The 21,428-nt window shown below is 35.3% G+C and overlaps 1 protein-coding gene across 1 annotated transcript in view; it reads left to right on the top strand.

Moving 5' to 3' along the window:
* The first annotated feature begins 2,349 nt into the window (after positions 1-2,349).
* The window catches only part of ANXA13 (annexin A13), a 103,992-nt gene continuing 84,913 nt past the window's right edge, over positions 2,350-21,428 (top strand). The window contains exon 1 of the mRNA XM_053713205.1: positions 2,350-2,394. Coding sequence (XP_053569180.1) covers positions 2,380-2,394 — 15 coding nt within the window. The 5' untranslated portion in view covers positions 2,350-2,379. The remainder of the gene's footprint in view (positions 2,395-21,428) is intronic.

The following is a 21,428-nucleotide window of genomic DNA, read 5'->3' as shown; positions in this document are numbered from 1 at the left end:
TTACTTCAAAATGCTGACAATATTAATTTTGCTTGCATATTTGAAGTAGATAATATCCACGTGCACCGTGTGTTTGCATATGTTAACACAGCTATAAAAGCCACATACAGCAGAATCACCGGGTGAGGTCCCCTATTGCAGCTCAGCACTAACAGGCGAAATAGTTGTTAAAAGCTGGGCTCAAAGTATAATATTCTCTTATCTGCACTTCCTCTCACTGCTGCAAAAAAATGCATTTTTTAAATCCTTAACCCTCACACATACTCCTCTTGCTTCGTCTGACTGCACTGTGTGAACGGCACGCTGACAGCTGCTATATAATTCATAACAGGGATGTGAGAAAAGAAAGAGCAGTGTGTTTGATGGCTCAAGATTAAAAAATATTTTTTTGCAGTGGAGAGAGGGTATGGAAAAAGAAGAATGTAGTTTGTGCCCAGACTTTAACCCCTATTGCAATGTCTAGCACTGAGCTGTGCTACAACAGCAAAAGCTGAATGGAAATAATAAAAAGGTGTAAGGGCTCCGGTAATGTGGGATGGTGCAGTGTGGGTTTGTTAGCAATACATAATTAGTATTTATCTGTAAGATGTACTGATAAGTTAGGGAACTTGCTATGCATTTCATACTTTTTACTAAAACAAAGCATAATTTCCTGCATTTGGTAAGAAAGCAAGTGTGTGTGTGTATATATATATATATATTTATATATATATTTATATAATGTGTAACTATAATGGGTAACTATATATATCTATAGTGTGGCAACTTTTTTTTAACCATTTGAAGGCGGAACTTTCTTAATGGGTGGGGTCTAGTGCCCCACCATCTTGAAAAGTCACCAGCCGCCACTGGGCTTCTGTAGAATACTTTGTTAAACCTCTGTGAAAACATTTCTTGAAAGTCTGAGATGTGTTTCTTATTTTGTATGTTTGTGATATCTCACACCTCTAGCAATGTGTAAAACAATAATTACAACCACAACACTTCAGAAACATGCTAGCTAATTGCTTTATATAAATGCTTGTAATTGTGAAATAGTCACAAAGGAAGCACTTGATGTGGGTTTTCCAAGTAACTCTAGTGACATAGTTGGAATTTTCACTTACACTCAGGCCCATCATACAGAATTCATACCCTTGTAAGGTATCTTGTCTATTTCAAAACTGAAAAGGTTGTCTCATTTTTATTCCTCCTAAACTGTTTTCAAGTTTTATTTTCTACATATGTTAGTGTGGATTGTTTTATAGAGGGATTGCTATTTTTTATTTTAATTTGCTTTGTTCTGGAAATTCTTATGCCGGTGTCTTTCACAGCAGAACTTTATGCACCAAGAGGTAAAAGGTTACAAGATAGATAAATCTAATTAGAACTCTTAAAAAAGTCTGACAGATGACAGACGAAACGCGTATAGGGTTTTTGATCCTGAGGATATTGCCGTAGTTTGTCCTGCCTGAAGCGTGGGGGATTTTTAATTAATGGGGAAACAACAAACTCTGTCACAATATGAACATTCCCACAGTGGAACTGAAGGACAGTGGAGTCTATAAGGTATTTGGTATATTGTTTTATTACAAAGTAACTGTGATTTATACTTAAATTGAAGGGGATTACATTTTACAATGAATGTTTTTCTTACAAAATAGATGCAAGTCACAGTTGTGATGAGGCGGGTATGTATTTTTTTTTTAATACTGCAACTTTCAAGTTGGGTAGGGTGACCATTGCCGCTTTAAAAAGGGACACATAGGAAAAATACATATGTCAGGGCAGTTTTCAGGGCTGTTTAAAGAAATGTTTTGTATAAGAACCCTGACATATGTTTTTTTTCTTATGTGTCCCTTTTTAAAGCGGCAATATGGTCACCCTAAAGTTGGGGAGATATTTTTTTCATGATATAAAAGGATTCTACAAGAGGAAAACATTTTATAAAGGCCAAATAGTCCAAAACAAATTTACAATTATTAATATAATTATTTAAATAAGGAGTTCTTTACCAAGCATATTAATAAACTTTGCCACTACATTAAAATATAACCCATAATAACATTTTGGTGGTTACATTTTGTGATGTCTTTTAAATTGAAAAGACTTTACATAAACAAGCACACATTAATATATTTTCACTAATCATAATAGGAAATTAAACTTTGAGGTTAATGTCTCTTTTGAACATATCCTACTACTTGATATCAGTTTCAGTAAGATCATCTAAAAATAGCTCATATCCTGAGATGCAACACGATTTGAATAATGACATTTTTAACGTGATGATCACGAAGTTATTCATTAATCTCAGTGATCTCATAAAACTGGATTGTAAAAATTCATCGCAGACAGAAGAGCAAATAACTTTGTCTGCAGCACAGAAGATAAATCACCATGGGCAACTTTCATGTAAGTAAGAAAAGGATTTAAATGGCTTCTTTTTTTGCTATGACACATGAATTATTGAACCTTTTTTGAAATTGTATTGGTAGATTTGGTGCGTCGTAAAAGTGTTTCCTGAACTTCAATATTTGCTAAACATGGATATTTTATTGTAGATCTGTAACTGAATTCATATTAAAAAAACAAACAAACATATCTTGCAATAGCATGCAATTTTTTTTTCCAATTTACCTGTATTTTCAAATTCGCTTTGTTCTCTTAATAGCCTTTGTTAGAGAGTAAATGTAGGTAGGCTCATAGGAGCTCAGGAGCATTCAAAAGTCTTTAGTACTCTTTGGCAGCAGTGTTTGCAACAATGTTTTTAGCAATATAATATATTGTAAACTTTGCTACAATAGGGTACTAAAGACACGTGCACACTCATGAGCCTACCTAGGTTTTCTCGTTAAAAAAAATAACCAAGAGAACAAAGGAAATAGTATCATAGAATAGAAGTTTTGAAAATTAAATGTTCTATCCTACTTTTGAAAGTTTAAAGTTTACTGTCCCTTTAAGAATGTAATATAGATTAACGTACTGTTTGGAAACGTTTTTGTTTCCTCATTGGTTAAAAAGCATCAAAATTGTACATATAACTGAACTATTTTCTGATCTGATTAATTTACCTGATACAATATATAACTTCGGAAAATATTCCTCCCTTATATGCATGGAATATATCTGTGAATATATCTATTTGTTATGTTATTTCTAGAAATTTGACATGGTCATATCACATGAGACATCATAATTATACCATTATGAGATATTAATACGCTTGTGATTATTATAAGCAATATCTGTTACACAATTATTATACAATTATACAATTGTGAGCCTAGATAAAATTAGCCAGTGGCACAAAATAAAACAATCTAACTAAGAATTATAAAAAAAATATTAAAATGATATCTATCTATCTTTCTACTTAATGCTGTCTTTTATTCAAGTATAACAATATCTTTCCACAAGTTAAGCACCCTTAAAAGGACGTTAATAAACCAACAAAAAAAGCAATTCTGTATATTCTGTACTTACTTTGCTATATTTATATATAGATGTCTAGAATTTTTTTTTTTTTAAAAAGCAATTTGTTTTCTTTTCTTTTTTTAAATAGACACAGAGCAACAAACACTTAAATATACATGATCTGCTTTCAGTATTGGGTCAGTACCACATCATTGGATCTTTTTTGATTCCCTCTGAGTATGCACACCAGATTAAAAATGAGACGTTTGCTGGTTCAAATCCCACTACAGATAGTTAATATTATATGAATTTCCACATGTTAAAGCTTATACAGAAATAACTAAAAACCACAGACTTACCACTCATATATATAGATAATTCTTGGTTCAAGTGGCTATAAATGCTTGACTTCAATTTATTACGTACCAAGACGTTAAAGACAAGGGCATTTTTCTTTAAAGGGACAGTCAAGATCTATTCATGATTCAGATAGAGCATAACATTTATTTTTTATTTTATTTTTTTTAAATAATTTTTTTATTGAGGTTGTGCTGGAAAATACAACAGTTATGGACTACCACAAAACAAGAATGGCAGGAGTTTCATATTAACCATAGTTAATCATATACATTAAATTACAACATAGTATTATATTAGGTAGACATTAGGAACCTCTATTTTCTATTATGTTCTTCAGTTGTTTCCTCAATTGACACATATGGTCACTCTTGGACCTGATAAAGCAAATGTAATCCAGAGGAAGAATGGCATTTGGGGTGGTCACTTATGGACCTGTATTTTAAATAAAAGGGGTGGGTTAGCAACTAAGGTTTAATGTGAAATAGATAGAGGGCTAGTACATTGACATTTGATATCTGAAATTAAATCTACAGGGTGGGTTCATAAGATCTAGGTGTATTCTTCAGTGATTAAAGGAGGATCTATAGAAACCTATAGCCTAATAAGAGGATGTCCTCACCTTATTTATAGGGGTCAATAATTTAATGTTTTACGTAGGGCAGTAAATAATTAGGAGTAGAGGGCTGATAAGTATGGCTTGAGGAGGAACAACAAGAAAAGGAAAAAAAAAGAACAAAAACAAATTAAAAAAAAAAAACCTTGTACTGGGAATATGGCAAGTAATATTGGTACATATAAGAATTCTGTTAGTAGAATTATTTTTTTTATTCATTTGCACATGACTAATATATGTGAACCGGGGTAGTTTCTCTTAGTATAATAAATCCTCAACATGCGTGTAGTTAGATCCCCCTGAATAGACTGTTAGAGAAAGTGTTACAGTATATTGGGCAGTAAGTGACTGTTTGACAGTTGATACCATGAGTTAGGAGGCAGAAGGTTAATATATATAACTTACTAAAATTGTAAAGAACACATTGTACTAATAGAATGGCTAGCGGTATTAGCGTATATGGTTGTATGAAAGAGAGTAAGCATACAAAAAAAATGCATCGGCATTACAGTATAAGATATAGACCCTTCTAATATGGATCAAATTGTAGGAAGTAAGATTCAATTGGCAGACACAGTAAATACATTAGGTAAGTCTAGGGTATGTAAACCATGGTATATTCCTTGTTAGTAATCTATAAATGACTATCTGGGCAGTTACAGGAGCTTTGGAGCGTGTATTAAAGGATAGGTAGAAACATATGGAAAATCATATTCATAACCAAAAAAAAACAAAAACCTTATTAGGAAGAAACATATAAAGAGTCTGCAGTTCCAATTTAATATGAGGTTAAAACAGGGTACTATTTATGCTAGTACAAGATGTCCTCAACTGGAGGGTAACCAAATACCTCATAATAAATAGTTAATAGTGGAAAGACAGTCAGCCGACCCCTCTCTTTAGTGACTGAGCAAAGGTGGAAATATGGCAGGGGAGGGAGCCAGACAAATTGTGCCAGACAAATTGTAGGGCAGCCATATGTCAGGCAGAATCTCTTGGCTGAAAGGCAGAGAGAGAGATGTAAGGGGAGATGTGCTCCGTATTTTGTGGATGTGAAAGCTTCCGCTCTTCTAATGTGACCCTGAGCGTTTCTTCTCTCCCTCTGCGCATCAGGCGCCTGTTCCATGTTCCTCCCTTCACTAATCTGAATCTCTTCCCGCACCCGGTGACCAGCCGCTCCAATATGGGTTTCGGTCGGAAGGATCTCCATATGCAAGACTGAAGATATAGTGGAGGCACAGGGTCTGAGCTGGGTACAGGGGGACACTGGCTCTCCAGTTAAGAGAATTATTCCCTGCTGCATCGATAGTTCCCTTATCTCTAGCGTGGGATCTGCCTTGGGAGTGGCATAGCAATCACTGGTGGTAGCCGTTTCATGTGGCAGGACATCTCTCTTGCTATCAGCCATCTTGATTGCGCCATGAGGTCCTTCCTCTCTAATGGCCCTTACTATATTAGAGAGATCTTCAAAGCCCCTACACATCCGATACTCTAGGTCCTCTAGTAGTGCTCGTACCTGTATAGCAAAGTCTTCCTCCATGTGCAGGTGATGAGGATAGTATCCGCTTAAGAATTGCTTCACCCTTTAGTAGATTTCAAGAAATGAATACCGCTCTGCCCAGTTAGCCCTCAAACCAGGAGAGGGGGGGTAGATGGTACTGTGAGGTGGGCCACAGCAGTCTTTCTTAGACGACCTGAATCATGCCTTCTGCTTGATGCAGTTACTGTAAAAGTAGCATCTCTGGAACCAGGATTGACTCCCTGTGAAGTAGGCAGGATTATAATGCCGAAAGCTGGAGATATGATTAGAAAAAAAACTCTGGTTCTTCAGGTTGGAGTCAGAGCTATGGAGTTATGCGTCTGGTCATGTCTGCGGCTTAGTCACGCCCCCAGAGCATACAATTTTAAACAACTTTCCAATTCACTTTCATTATCTAAATGTGCACAATATTTTTATATGCACACTTTCTGAGGCACCAGATCCTACTGAGCATGTGCAAAATTCACTGTATATACGTATATGCATTTTGTGATTGTCTGATGGCTGTCACATGATGCATTTGGAAGGAAAGTGTAACTAGCTTCAATATTTGTCAGAAAAAATCTATTACTCATTTGAAATTCAAACTAAGTAATTTTGCATTTTATTTATTTATTTATGCAAACTCTCTTTAGTGATCCTTTAAGAACCCTTTAAACTAATATAATAAAACTTTATATATACAATATAAAGTTTACGCAAGGGTCATGGTATTTATCATGCATTAATTTATCATATCTATACATCCTCGCTACTACAGTAAATGCAAGATATATCCTGCAGTGATATACAGTCTCTATTTTAAGGCAACTTTTTTCAATGCCCACTTAATCCAGAAAATGGTGTTCTTTGTAGGGTTCATTATATAAAGCAAACTTGTAAGGCTTCACATAGTGTAGTATTTTTCCAAATATGAGTACATACATGTTTTATAGAGCAGTATATCACATTGCATCTCCTTCTCAAAGATAGATGAGGCCCTAATTAAAGGTACATCCCAATCAATATTAAACATGACATTTAATGACGTTTTAGTTTACTATTATTAACTTTAATTTGTTTTCTTGATATGCTTTGTTGAAGAGTATACCTAGGTATGCTCAGGAGCATTAATGCACTACTGGGAGCTAGCTGGTGATTAGTGGCTACACACATATGCCTTTTGTCATTGGCTCACCAGATGCGTTTAGCTAGCTCCCAGAAGAACATTGCTGCTCAGAAACTGACTTTATATTTTTATTCCCTTTGCAAGAATTCAACACAATGTCATTTGCAAACACAGTGCAGTAATAACAAAAACCTCTAATGCATTTATTTATTTATTCATTGCATTTTATGTCCCTTTAAAAAAAGAAAACATTTCAAAGTAAAAGTTTACATTTCTTGAATTAAGCAAGGGTCAGAAGCTAGCACTCACAATCCAAGGAAGCTTTAAAGCGTATTTGAGGTTTATGTGCATGTTCTTTCCTGTAGAGGTAGGCGAATGTGCGAGTGTAATTCGGTTGGTAAAACGAATAATCCTGTGGACGTTCGTTTTGGACATATGAATGTGGATAAGAAGGAAAATCCATTAGAATTCAGTAATCGAATGCTATTTCCAGTTTTTTAATGTTACTTTTGTTTTCAAATGGTCATAATTAGATTGAACATCCACATTCAAATTTTTAATGTAACATTCGATTTAACAAATGCTATTCAGAAGTTCAATAGTTTATGTGGTAGGGAATTTATTAAATAGATACAAATATATCTATTCGAATATTTCTATTTTGAATATTAAATGTAAAGAGAGCATTAGAAATACTATTACAAATATATCAATTAGAATTTTTCTAATTCGAATATTGCATAATTCGAATCGAATTATTAGAAAAATTTGAATTGAATATTACATTTAAAGAAATCATTAGAAACACTATTACATTAAACGAATGTTAGAATGTTGTACAAACATTCGAAATTTGAAACAAACAATCGTTTAATTTTTTTGAATGTTGTAAACATTTGCCCAACCCTACACCCTGCATTAGAACTGCACTGGAATTTGCATGTTTGTTTATGATTTTCTGAAAAAAAATGGTTTTACTTTTTTCCAACTCCTATACCCTATATCTATGTTTAAATGTCTGTGAGTATTATAGTTTATTTAAACAAGCTAAATTTAAACAAAAAATCAATGTATATTCACACTGCTAATAGTAAAATGACATTATGATGGTAATTATTCTGTGGCAATTTACCCATAGGTTATTTTTTTTAGCAAGTTTCACATCTTTCAAAAATACCTCCTTTTAAATTAAGTCCAAGATCATCATCTTTAAAAGCCCCTTGTGTGGATTTTGGAACTTCTGGAGAAGCTGATTGGTGCATGCATACTATTTATTTACAGGCACCTATCAGCTTCTCAAATAAATGAAATTTTTATTATTTTTATTTTTAATGAATTTCTTATATAAAATGTTTAGTTATGCATAATAAAACACGTTTGCATTATACTTTCATTATAATTTAGCTCTGAAAATTGTAGATTTTCAAATTCTCAGAGGCGGATATGCACTTTGCTGATTTTTCAAGGCTAACCCTGCTACATAACATTCCCTAATTGACCTTAACTGATAGCAACTGCAAAACAATTAAATTATACTAACCTTATGAACGTGGCTAGCATTGTTGTCTACAAACCCAAGCCCAGATTGGCTTCTCCAAATAAGGCAAGTACGTGAGTGGAGTAACTAATGCACCAAACAAGGTGTTATTTTGCTTTAAAACATTTTAGACTTTTCTGATATGTGATTGTATAGCAAGTCAACAATAATGCCTTGTATTTACAAGGTGTTTACTGTCCCTTTTAAAGAAGGCATTTTTTTCTACTGTGGTTTAATATACAAAGCATATTTACCACTATGATATCTCTTTAAGACAGTTCATATCATGATGTGGGAAGTATTAATCCATATCAAAATTAAGTTATGCATATTCAGAGTGGATTCTTTATTGAGAAGAACAAACTTTCAAATAAAAAATAAAACTGTAGATGGCTTCTGAATAACTCCCTTAGCAAATTATCCACCACCATGATTCAGTATTAATTAAAGGGACAGTCTAGTCCAAAATAAACTTTCATGATTCAGATAGGGCATGTAATTTTAAACAATTTTCCAATTTACTTTTATCACCAATTTTGCTTTGTTCTCTTGGTATTCTTAGTTGAAAGCTTAACCTAGGAGGTTCATATGCTAATTTCTTAGACCTTGAAGGTCACCTCTTTTCAGAATGCATTTTAACAGTTTTTCACCACTAGAGGGTGTTAGTTCATGTTTTTCATATAGATAACACTGTGCTCATGCACGTGAAGTTATCTGGGAGCAGGCACTGATTGGCTAAACTGCAAGTCTGTCAAAAGAACTGAAATAAAGGGGCAGTTTGCAGAGGCTTAGATACAAGATAATCACAGAGGTTAAAAGTATATTAATATAACTGTGTTGGTTATGCAAAACTGGGGAATGAGTAATAAAGGGATTATCTATCTTTTAAAACAATAAAAATTCTGGTGTAGACTGTCCTTTTAATGTTTAATTATTTCCTGTAGTGGGCTGCTGTGTTGGAACAAATCTATAGATGCTTTATATCAGTCCTATTGTTCTTTTCATGTAGAATCTAGTAGTACAGTATGAACAAAAGAGACCATGTTATTAAACTTAAAGGGACAGTAAACTGTAAAATTGTTTTCCCTTAATGTATTTCCAATTACTTGAAATACCAGCTGCAGAGGATAAAATTTAAGAGAAATTGCATATTCAGGTTTATTTGTGTATATGAAATTGCTGGTTTTGTGCTTTGAAGCCACAGCCTATGGGTTGAGTTTGCAGGTAAAATGAGATCTCATTATGTTATCACTTTGCCTACACACACTTGCTTCCTTATCTTATATCTGTATGTAAACCAAACCCCAATACTTAGAGAGAACAATGAAATATTATCATTAGTTATCTCTTCTACACCCCACCGGGAGTGTAATTTCTTCTGCTGGCTGTGTTTACATAGCCTGTCAATAGCCCGGACTTAAGTCCAGAAACTTTAAGTATAGCTGCGGATACCACAGGCTAAAACAGCTATTTCAAATGTGGAAATAAGTGTAAATGAGCTACTTGTAAACAATTTAATACACTCCAGCAGGAAAAATTGATCATTGGGCACAAATTAAGGGGGGAACATTTTTGGGTAAACTGTCCCTTTAACCCTAATACTTTTTGTGTGGCATTGGGTGAGGGGATAATGCTTATGTAACTGGATGTAATGGCATAGCCCAGAGACAGGAATACAAGCAACTAGTCACCAAGTGTTTTAATTAATTCACATGGAGAGTTGCTACTCAGAAATTATTTTACTGGCATGGCTAGAATTTTTAAAGTTTAAGTTAAGAAATATGGCATAATCCGCACATCCCCACCTCCTATTACCACTTCTCTCACAGCTCAAGCCACTTCAAAAACAAAATAGGTTCTATAAGAAATTAAATAAACTCAACCATTTGCAAATGTCCAACACCCACATAGCCACAAATTCTGCTCTTTTGCCCCTGTTATTGAGGATGAAGTGTCTACCCTTATATTATCCTCCCACCTCACTACCTGTCCACTCAAACCCATCCCCTCATAACTGTTTACCTCCCTCTCTCCAATCCGCACACATAACTTTAATGTCTCAATCAGCTCTGATTTACAGGTATTTCCCTCATCCCTTAAATATGCACTACTCACAGCTATACTCAAAAAACCTTCTCTTGATCCAGCCTCACTCTCCAATTTCACAACTCCCTTTTGCCTCAAAAATACTGGAAAAAGTATGTAAAATGTTCCCACAAAAAAACTCCCTCCTAGTTCCACTGCAATTCGGATATTGCCCCCAACACGCCACAGAGACTGCAAGCATTAAGGTTACTAATTACCTGTTTACAGGCTTACAGCGAAATCTAAAGGCCATTTCTCTCTGTTAATCTTTCTCAATCTGTCTGCAGCCTTTGATACTGTTGACCACCCTATCTTGCTCCAAACCCTCCAATCCATTGGAATTTGCAGCACAGCCCTGTCATGGTTCTCCTATATCTCTAACTGTAAGTTTAGTGTATCCTTCTCTAGAGCATCCTCTGCCAGTTTTCGACTTCTGTTGGGTCCCCTTCTCTTCTCAATCTATACCTTAGGTTCTGTAATAAAGTCTCATGGGTTTCAGTATCATTTGTATGCTGATGACATCCAAATCTACCTCACTGCGCCAGACCTATCCCTTTCCTTGCTATCTTGTGTCATTAACTGCCTTTCAAATTTTTTGTCCAGATGTCTTCTCACTACCTTGAGCTCAATCTCTCTAAAACTGAGCTCCTTTACCCCCTTGTTCCAAAATATAACCCCCCCCCCAACTTTCTCTAACTGTTGATAGCTTTATTCTATCTCCTTTACAATCCATAATGAATGCTTTGCCCGGCTGTATTTTCTGTGTTTCCTCACATGTTGCTTCTCATCTGCTGCACCTCTTACCCAATCCCTTCACTGGCTTCCTCTAGAATCCAAAATAAAATACAAGAAAATAACCCTACCATTCAAGGCTCTTAGTAACACTATTCACCCTATATCTCAAATCTTTTCTCCAGATACTCTCCCTCCTACCCCCTTCGGTCTGCTCTTAAGAATCTTCTCTTCTCCTCTTGCTGCCTCCTCACATCCCAATCTACATGATTTCTCCAGATTGGCCCCTATTGTGTGGAAATCTCAACTTGCTCAAGAAGACTATCCTCAAGCCTTCAACATGTCAAGCACTCCTTAAAGACTCTTCTGTTCATGGATGCATACAATGTACACTAACATCTACTTGCCTCAGTTCCTCACCTCTTTTGTCATCCCCTGACCCCCTTAGCATGTTAGCCTACGAGCGCAGCTGTCCTGTAGGTCACCTTCATGCAAGGTGATCTTTAACAATAGCCTTTACCAATTTGCCTCTTATTAATGCTACCTTTGCATATTATACCTATGTTTATAGCCCTGTGAAATATGTTGGTGCGCTATATAAATAAAGTATAATGAAATTAGTAATAATAATAATAAAGTAAAACTTCATCTAAGTGGGTTGGAATTTAATTTTAAACAATTGACCATTTCAAATTAGTACTATACGCTTTGGTTTCTGAGTGATGCTGTATATTTATGTAAATAGCTACTAATCAGCATGGAAGGTGGTTTTATCCAAAAACGTTGGCAAAGCTATGCACACAACTGTCTATATCAAGAAATTGTTTGACGAAACGCAATGGAAAGCAATGTTTTAATTGTGTTGAAATGTTTGACCAAAATTAATGTGTCTGTGAGTGATTAAGTGTAATAAAGTGACTAGACTTTCTAGAATTTTATGGTGTTTTATGGAGTACACTTTACACTAAATGTAAAACTTTATTTCTGTTTATATAAAGTACCTATAAAATACCATAAGATATCACAGAATTATATATTAATTGTACTTTACTGCTTAACTCATCTTTTGACTACAAATATTTTCAGTACACCTAAAAAATGTTTTGCAGTATGTTACCATATTATCTATTTTTGCTCTAAGAGTAATCGAAATTCTAAATGCTAGAACAAGCAGTTCGTTTGACCTTACATTTATCTTTATGTTTATTTTATTCTAATACAGATATGTTTATGAAGTGAAATACATGAAGTTATTATGTTTATATTTCTTTCAAAATAAAAAGTTCAGTTGGTAAAAGACAGGAATGTTTTTTGCTTTAGTAAAGAACAACATGCCAGAAATCCAAGGGAAAAATTATATTTGCTAGGAGCATTTTTCAAACATATAATATGACAAACTGCTGAATAGGCTTAATGCTTCCCATTTTTATGAATTGTGCCGTATTTACAGCCTGATAAAAAAAAGTGTGGAATTTCCCGATATTCTTGTGCTAGGTTCAAAGTATGTACTGAGTGATAACAGCCAGAACTAATTTGTAACTGATATTAACTGTTTATTGTTCATATATGGTTTGTAGATTGGCATTTTTAAATGTAATTCAGGAGATTTATGCTGATGAAATGTATTTATACAAATACTGATGTACAGTGTAATGATGCAGCACTCATTTCAGCCATTAGAAAACCATGTGAAAGCACCATATACAAACTCGGGTGATATCTGGATTCCTTTTCTGTCCATATGAATAGCTGCCGTTTGAATTAGAAAATTAGCCTAAGTTGTATGTGTAATATAACAAGAAAATGTGGTTGAACTCTTAAAAAAATACAAGAAACAAGCTTTTCAATGTCAAAGTTAAACCTGATGGATAATTCCATATAAATAATGACCACTTAATGTGTTTGAATACAGATTTTTTTCATTTAACCAATAGTGGGCTAGATAAGATTTGGCTAGATTTGGGCTAGACGTGGAGCAGTAGCGGACCTACTCAACAGAGGGCCCTGGTGCAAGATTGTTTGGGGCCCCCTAAAGATAACTCAATAAAAAGCAAAAGTAATAAAATACGTTCTACTCAATATAATGAGTTTGAGGCTAGATAGATGGACCAGCAACTTGCACTAATAAAAGGCTCCTCTGCATTGTACACATTCTGCATACGCCTATGTATATGCTGGCTTTTATTGCCCCCCCCCCCCCCTTGGGACCTGGTGACACTGCACCTGCTGCACCAATGCTAGTTCCGCCCCTGACGTGGAGCGCAATGGATAGCTCAGGGAGAGTTATCACAATATGGTATTATAAGAGGATGTTAAATATTTTAACCAAAGCATCTTAATGTGGCCGAAACGTTTTTTACCTCTCCCTATATTCGCACTATAAGCTCCCTCACTGTTCTTGTATTACAAGTGCTGAGTTAAAGGGGCATGAAACCCAAACGTTTTCTTTTGTGATTCAGACAGAACATATCATTTTTAAAAAGTTTCCAATTAACTTCTATTATCAAATTTGCTTCGTTCCCATGATATTCTTTGTTGAAGAGATACCTTGGTTGGTGTCTGGAGCACTAAATGGCAGGAAAAAGTGCTGCCACATAGTGCTCTTGCAAATAATTATCATTTTTGCAAAACTGCTGCCGTATAGTGCTCCAGACATATGCCCACTCCAGAGCATACCTCCCTGCTGTTCAACACAAGATATCAAGTAAACAAAGACAATTTGATAATAAAAGTAAATTTAAAAAATTGTTTAAAATTGCATACTCTATCTGGATCATGAAAGAGAAATGTTGTGTTCTACTAGTAATATGAGTGCAAAGATAGAAGCGCTATTGATTGCGCTCAAATGTTAAAACGTAATAGTGCTAATCATTTTGTTCTCCCCTTTATAACCTAGGCCAGTATAATTCATGATGTGAGAAATGAACTACTGTATATTATTTTAATTAATTGTATCATTAACATTTATTAAATTCCAGAGTACTTCAATGATATCATACATTAAAATTGTGATGAGTGTATTCCATTTTTTTATATTAAAAATATGATTTGAGCTATATGAATTTACTATTGTGACATTTTATAAGGAGCTTTCTATCCCTTTAAATTAATAAAGGGGGACAAAATAAATAATAAATGCATATTCCAATTTTTTGTTTACTGTACATAATGAAACATTTAATATTACAATCTCCAGAAGGATCTGAATGCACATCCCTACTAAATACATTAAATAAGCATAGTATTATTATTATTGTTATTATTATTATCGGTTATTTGTAGAACGCCAACAGATTCCGCAGTGCTATATAGTTTTGAAGTTATTCCGCGCCTCCCTGTAGTCATGGGTGCCGCCATGTTTAAATCTAGCTTTCACTGCATTCCAGTGCTGACCTGTTTGCACATGTGCAGTAACTCTCCTTCTTATAACTGCAGTAAAACCTAGGTTCCAAACTGGTGGCACCCATAATTTGAGGACTCTTCATGAAATGTTTTTAGTGTTTAATATCCCTTTAAAATCAGTCTTAAAATATATGAACATTAGATACAATGTAGTTTGCTAGAGCATTGCAGATTCACTAGCCAACATTTCTATTACATGATTTCTTTTAACAATATTGCCATATTTTGTCATTTCTAAAATTGAAAATATTAGTAGAATAATTAATAATTATTTGAATACAAAAATAAATCTACAGGACCTTTTTTTTCTTGATGACTTAGAACAGGTGACAAGGCAGAGTGTTCCCCTCCCTTTGTCATCATTTCCTGCCTCTGTATATTGATCTGTGATAACAGGAATATTATCTAACTAAATTCTTCTTCTTGGGTTAAGCACATAAAGTTGTGTAATAATAGTAAGGAGATCTTTTGTGTAAGTAATGTTAATAATTTATTACTATAACTATTACATTTATGGCCCCAGTTATCTTTTGTTAAATAAAACCTTATCCAGAGCTTTGAACATGGCGGGATTACATACAAGTGAGAAAACAGACAGCATCGATTTTACCACCCAGCAGATGTTTGTCACTGGCTCCAACTAGTTTTGTATCAGCTACTTTGTGTTCTGTAAAAATGACTTATTTTAAAACTAGGTCCTTATAGTAATGTATTCTGTACTGCGTCTGTACTGCGTCTGCTGCTGGATTAATTTCTTAAATTAAATACAAAGGCCAATGGAGCATAAGATTACGTTTCCATAACATTATGTTTATTATATTTTCAAGGCTTCAAATAAAATAAAATTCAAGCTAGATGCCCCTTACTATGTAACACCTCATTTAAATAGGATCACAGAGGTGTAAAACTCAAAGAGACACCAAAATTGTTATTGTTTAAATAGATAGATAACGCCTTTTTCTACCCATTCCCCAGCCTTGCACAACCAACATTGTTATATTAATATAATTTATAACCTTTATACCTCAAAATTTCTGCCTGTTTCCAAGCCACTAAAGACAGCTTCTTATCACATGCTTTTTTATTAGCTTTTCACAACAGGAGACTGCTAGTTCATGTGGCCATATAGATAAAATTGTACTCACGCCCATGGCTTGTGGCAGACACTGCACTAATTCGCTAAAATGCAAGTCAATAGATAATTAATAAATAGCCATGTAATCAGGAGGCTGTCAAAAGAGGCTTAGATACAATATAATCAAATAGGTTAAAAGTATATTAATATTACCATGTTGGTTATGCAAAACTGGGGAATGGGTTATAAAGGGATTATCTATCTTTTTAAACAATAAAAAATTTGGGTTGACTGTCCCTTTAATTACTCCAGTTAACCCTTTTCAAGTCAAAATCTGTCTTAAACATTTCAGGCGCGATCTGGTGGTTCAGTTCCCAAGAGAGCTTTTCTCACACTATATTAATGAATTAACATCCCATTATATCTAAAAGTAATATTTGCAATTAAAATCCAAACGCGTATATTTCAAAATATTTAGAGATGTAGATAAATTTGCATATTGTCTATACACTTACAATTTCTATATCCCCTTTGTATACAAGTTGCAATTATTCACAAACACAAAGAAAGGGACATGAAACCTAACATTTTTCTTTCATGATTTAGATAGACCATACAATTTTAAACAACTTTCCAATTTACTTCTATAATCAAATTTGCTTCATTCTCTTGCTATCCTTTATTGAAGTTTACTGTGAGTTAGCTGAACAAATCAGGCGAGTCAATAACAAGAAGCATATATGTACAGCCACCAATAAGCACCAAGCTCCCAGTAGTAGAATGCCGCTTCTGAACCTACCTATATGCTTTTTAACAAAGGATACCAAGAGAATAAAGCAAATTAGATAATAGAAGTACATTGAAACGTGGTTTAAAATTGCATGCTCTATTTTAATTATGAAACTAATTTTGGCCTAGTTTCCAGTGAGGTGTTAAAGTTTGGAAACTGGTTGTTACATAAAAAAAATCTCTCTAGACTTTAATGGAGATAAATGTTTTTATCACCAGTTTCCACAATTTACCATTATATTACAAAACAGGCAGTGGTGTATTTAGGTTTTGTGCTGCCCTAGGCACTCAAAATTCTGCTGCCCCCCCCAAAGGTTTTTGGCCTTTTCCGCCTTAATATTTTTTTGGGAAAAGAAGAGAGAGAAGAGGAAGGGAGGGAAAGAAGAATACACTTTTAAACAATCACTGCCCTTCACATGCAACAACATACAGTAATTACCATCATTCAAGTAATGAAACTTTTTAAGTGTCCGTTTACTATTTACTCTGTGAGTTCATGAATGCAGAGAAAGCTAGCTATTAGAGTTTATGATTAGACATCACAAGCTGATCTGCCTGTCTATCTATCTATCTGTCTATCTATCTATCTATCTATCTATCTATCTATCTATCTATCTATCTATCTATCTATCTATCTATCTATTGGGTACTTATAGAGCGCAAACTAATCAACCCTGAGGGTCTCAAGGCGCTATCTAAGCAGTGCACAGAGACCTGCAATAAGCACTGCGCTCTCAGACCCACCACAGCTGACAAGAGGAGGCAGCATATCGGCACAAGGTCTTCTCCTCCAGCCTCACCTTGTAAGCATATCCACGGGAACGTTTCTCACCAAGAACGCTTCCACTGCAAAAATGCCGGCGGCTCTAAATGAAGCAACGTTTTTAAGAAGCACTGCCTGTGAAGAGCGACCTTAATCAGTGGACGTGCTTTGTCTTCTCTGTAAAAGCCTGCACTTTATTGCTTACTGTACTGTGTGTTGGATTTTAGAGAGACGATAGGGCAAATGTGCTGCCCCTCCCAAATCTGCTGCCCTAGGCAATGGCCTTGTTGGCCTAGGCCATAATACGCCCCTGAAAACAGGCTTTTGTTGTTTAACCAATGTAAGGCCTAGTTTCCATTGAGGTGGTAAAGTTTGGAAACTGCTGCTAAAAACATCCAACTCCATTAAAGTCTATAGATAATTTTTATGTTACCCCCAGTTTCCAAAGTTTACCACCTTAATGGAAACTAGGCCAACGTCTATGGAGAATTTGTATGTTGCCACCAGTTTCCAAACAATACCACCTCAATGGAAACTATAAAAGAGGAAAAATATGCTTTTTGAGTCCTAGTTCCTATTGAGATATTAAAATTTGCAGTGATCATATATGTTTTGAATAGTAGTTATTGGTCTATAATATGGACTAAAATCATTATTACAGTAATTTTGGAATTTTACGTTTTATGTTCAATTATGGATGCATTTTATTGTTTAGACATTTTCAATAGATATTTACTAATATAATTATGCTCGAGGTTATGAATTCAGTACACAGTAAATAAATTATGACTGCATATCGGTGTTTAAAGCCACATTAAAATAGACCATTTGTCTACCGCTTGAAAATGGATGATAAATTAATAATTAAAAAGCTTCAAATTATCTGCACTAATCAATGACATCTGTGATAAAAATGAGAAGGTCTTCAAATCAATTTCAGTATAAAAATAAAATAATAAACATACCTAATAGCCTAGTTTCCATTGATTTGGTAACGTTTGAAAACTGGTGGTAATATAAAAAGTCTCCATAGACTATAATGGAGATCAATGTTTTTTCAACCAGTTTCTCAACTTTACTACCTCAATGGAAACTAAGTAATGTTTGAGGTATATCTTTTATGTGTAAAATATATTATAAAGAGAACTGTGAAGGTTCTCATAAGTGCATATATTGTATTTCCAGAAGATATTGAGGGTGATTGTGGGTTTTGACATAAATATGAACAACTTTTTGGTTCACTGGCCTAGTTTCTATTGAGGTGGTAAAGTTTGGAAACTGATGTTAACATAATAATTCTCCATAGACTTAATGGAGATAATTGTTTTTACCACCAGTTTACAAACTTTACCGCCTCAAGATAAACTAGGCCTTGATTGTGAGAATGCATGAAAAAGCCATATATCTAGTTTCTATTGAGGTGGTAAAGTTTGGAAGCAGGTTGTAAAATTAAAAATCTCCATAGCCTTTAAAGGTTTTTATCACCAGTTTCCACAATTTACCACCTCAATATCAACTAGGCCTGACTCAATTAACTTAGGACCTGGATAATCACAAGCCTATGGGTTGTTTCCTATCTTCTTAGGAATAAAGTTATTATGGAACTGGACATTATTTATGTCTCTTTATTTAAAAAGAGAACGTGTTGCCTTTAAATTGTGTTTCATGTCCTGTTTGCTACATAAGTGACAAATAAAACAATTTTGAGTTTAAATATATGACTAAGAGCAGAGGTGCAACTAAAGCTCACTAGGCCCCAGGGCCAAGGCCGCCCTATTTTAACAGTGCCCTTTCTGGATGTTTGAAATCAGCAGAAGCTGAGCCAGCAGCCACATTGGAGCAAGTACAAATATGCAGTAAGTTTTTTTCTTTATGGCCATCTTGGAAGCCCGGCCACCATTTTTGTAAAGGCAAATCCATACACTTTCCCTACACTGTGAGTCCTGTTTTGTAGAGGGACTAGGCATGGCACAGATGGAGGGCAAGCTCCACCAGCTCCCTTGCATGAGAACCTGGAGGATTTGTTCTGGAAGCTTTGTCTCCCGTTTTAATGTGCTTATCTTAGCAATATTTCTCATATGGATATTATAACATTATAACAAACATCTGCAAGTGGCTTAATATTAGAGTCAATTTTGACACTTTTTTTTAATAACTTTATTTATAAATAGTGAGGACAAAATGATCCACCACGTACGTGGCTGGTTAACAATGATAAATGCCATAACACATACAAGATTCACCAAGTCCAGTAGTATAACAGATAAGATGAAAGTAGATTACATCCCGCTTAGGCAGGGAACCAAATTGTCCACACAGTTTTCTTTTTTTCATGTAAACAACCAAGAAACAAAACAAAAACAATAACAGTAAATTCACAAAAAATATCATTAACACTTACCCGGGCCCACCGACTCGCCCCCCGCAGACCTGACGGCAGAAATTAGAAACTTTACAATTGTCTGGCTTCCGACAAAGACCTTAGTAAGTCTGTGGACACCATTTACCTCTGAGGTTCTCACTTAAGATATAGAGGCTGTTTCTGAATGGGTGTATAACACTATCCCTAACTCTAGGTGAAAGAAATAAAAGATAAGCCTCCCATTTATGGATAAATCTCCTAACTCTTTTCTCTGTGTCCCCCTTTTTGTCTGCCTGCTCAGTCAACATCTGAGTGTGTATCCTGCTAAGCAGCTGCCTGAAAGGAGGTGTTCTATTGCTAGCCCACCCCGCTAAAATGATTATCCTAGCAAGCATTAGGACAGTGGTGATGAAAATGCCAAACTTATAAATTCTATCTTTAGGTATCAAGAATATCACGTGTTGTGCTGTGAGTTTCACCTGCTGATTCATTACCCTTGCCAACCAGTAAGAGATCCTGAACCAGAAACCTCTCAGCTTGGGACAGTCCCATAGTAAATGAGTCCAGTCTGGGGATGGGTATCTACACTTATTACAGATGTTTTCCCCCCCCCGGAACCCATCTGGAGTGAAGGCCAGGTGTAATATAAGACTGATTAATAAATTTCATATGTGTCTCCCTTAGATTAGCTGAAATTGTACTAGCATGTACCTTCTCAAGACTACCTTTAATGAGATCGGGATCTATCAACAGTTCTCTGTGATTCGACCATTTCATTGTAATTCCCTGCATGGCAGAGTCCTCACAATGTTTGAGTAGCAGATCGTAGGTATGCGATATCTTGTAAGAACCCTGTATAGCCAGATCACACAATTCATCTATATTAGAGGGTTCAGTAGTCAACAGTTTATCTGAGATCAGTTTGTAAAGATAATGTCTGCATTGAAAATACGCAAACCTATGTGTCCCAGGGAGTAAGTGGACTAAAAAGTTGGTGGAGCCTAGTGAGATGTTGATGGTGCCATATAACAAATACTTCTGTCATGTAACCAGGGATGAACTGTAAATTGCCTTGAATCGGTAAATATTTAGTCACTAAGTGTTGCGTCCTCCATAGCTTACAAATCCCGGACCATGCCCTCAAAAGATCTCTGAATAGTATATGAGATTGTATATATGGGGGAAGTGATTTGAGAAGTAAATGGGGCAGGAATGCCAGGTGTATTGGCCTAATGAGACTAGCCTCTAGCTCAGGGACGATGAAGTGGTCATTCCCCACCAGCCAGTCTAAAACAATCTTAGATAGGGCAGACCAGTTATACCAGGTAATGTTTGGAAGGCGAAGCCCACCCCCACCCGAAGGCATAAATAGGTACTTTTTGCTTATTCTATGTTTTTTCCCCTGCCATATGAAGTGACCTAGTGAGGCCTGAAGAGATTCAGAGTCCCTGCGCGTCAAGAGACGAGGTAACATCTGTAGCGGATAGAGGAGCTTAGGAAGGGCGATCATCTTAAAAAGCTGAACCCTTCCTGGGAGAGACAGGGGGAGCCTTGTCCAGCTGGATAGCAACTGCTTAACATTTGCAATAACACCTGTGAGATTGAGATGATATAGCTTAGTGGGATCAATGTGTAAGAGGATCCCTAGATATTTAAAAAAGCCATC

This window comes from Bombina bombina, chromosome 5, assembly GCF_027579735.1.
Source record: "Bombina bombina isolate aBomBom1 chromosome 5, aBomBom1.pri, whole genome shotgun sequence".
Taxonomy (NCBI): Eukaryota; Metazoa; Chordata; class Amphibia; order Anura; family Bombinatoridae; genus Bombina; species Bombina bombina.
The sequence above is the reverse complement of the archived record's forward strand: the minus strand, read 5'-3'. Positions and strand labels throughout refer to the sequence as shown.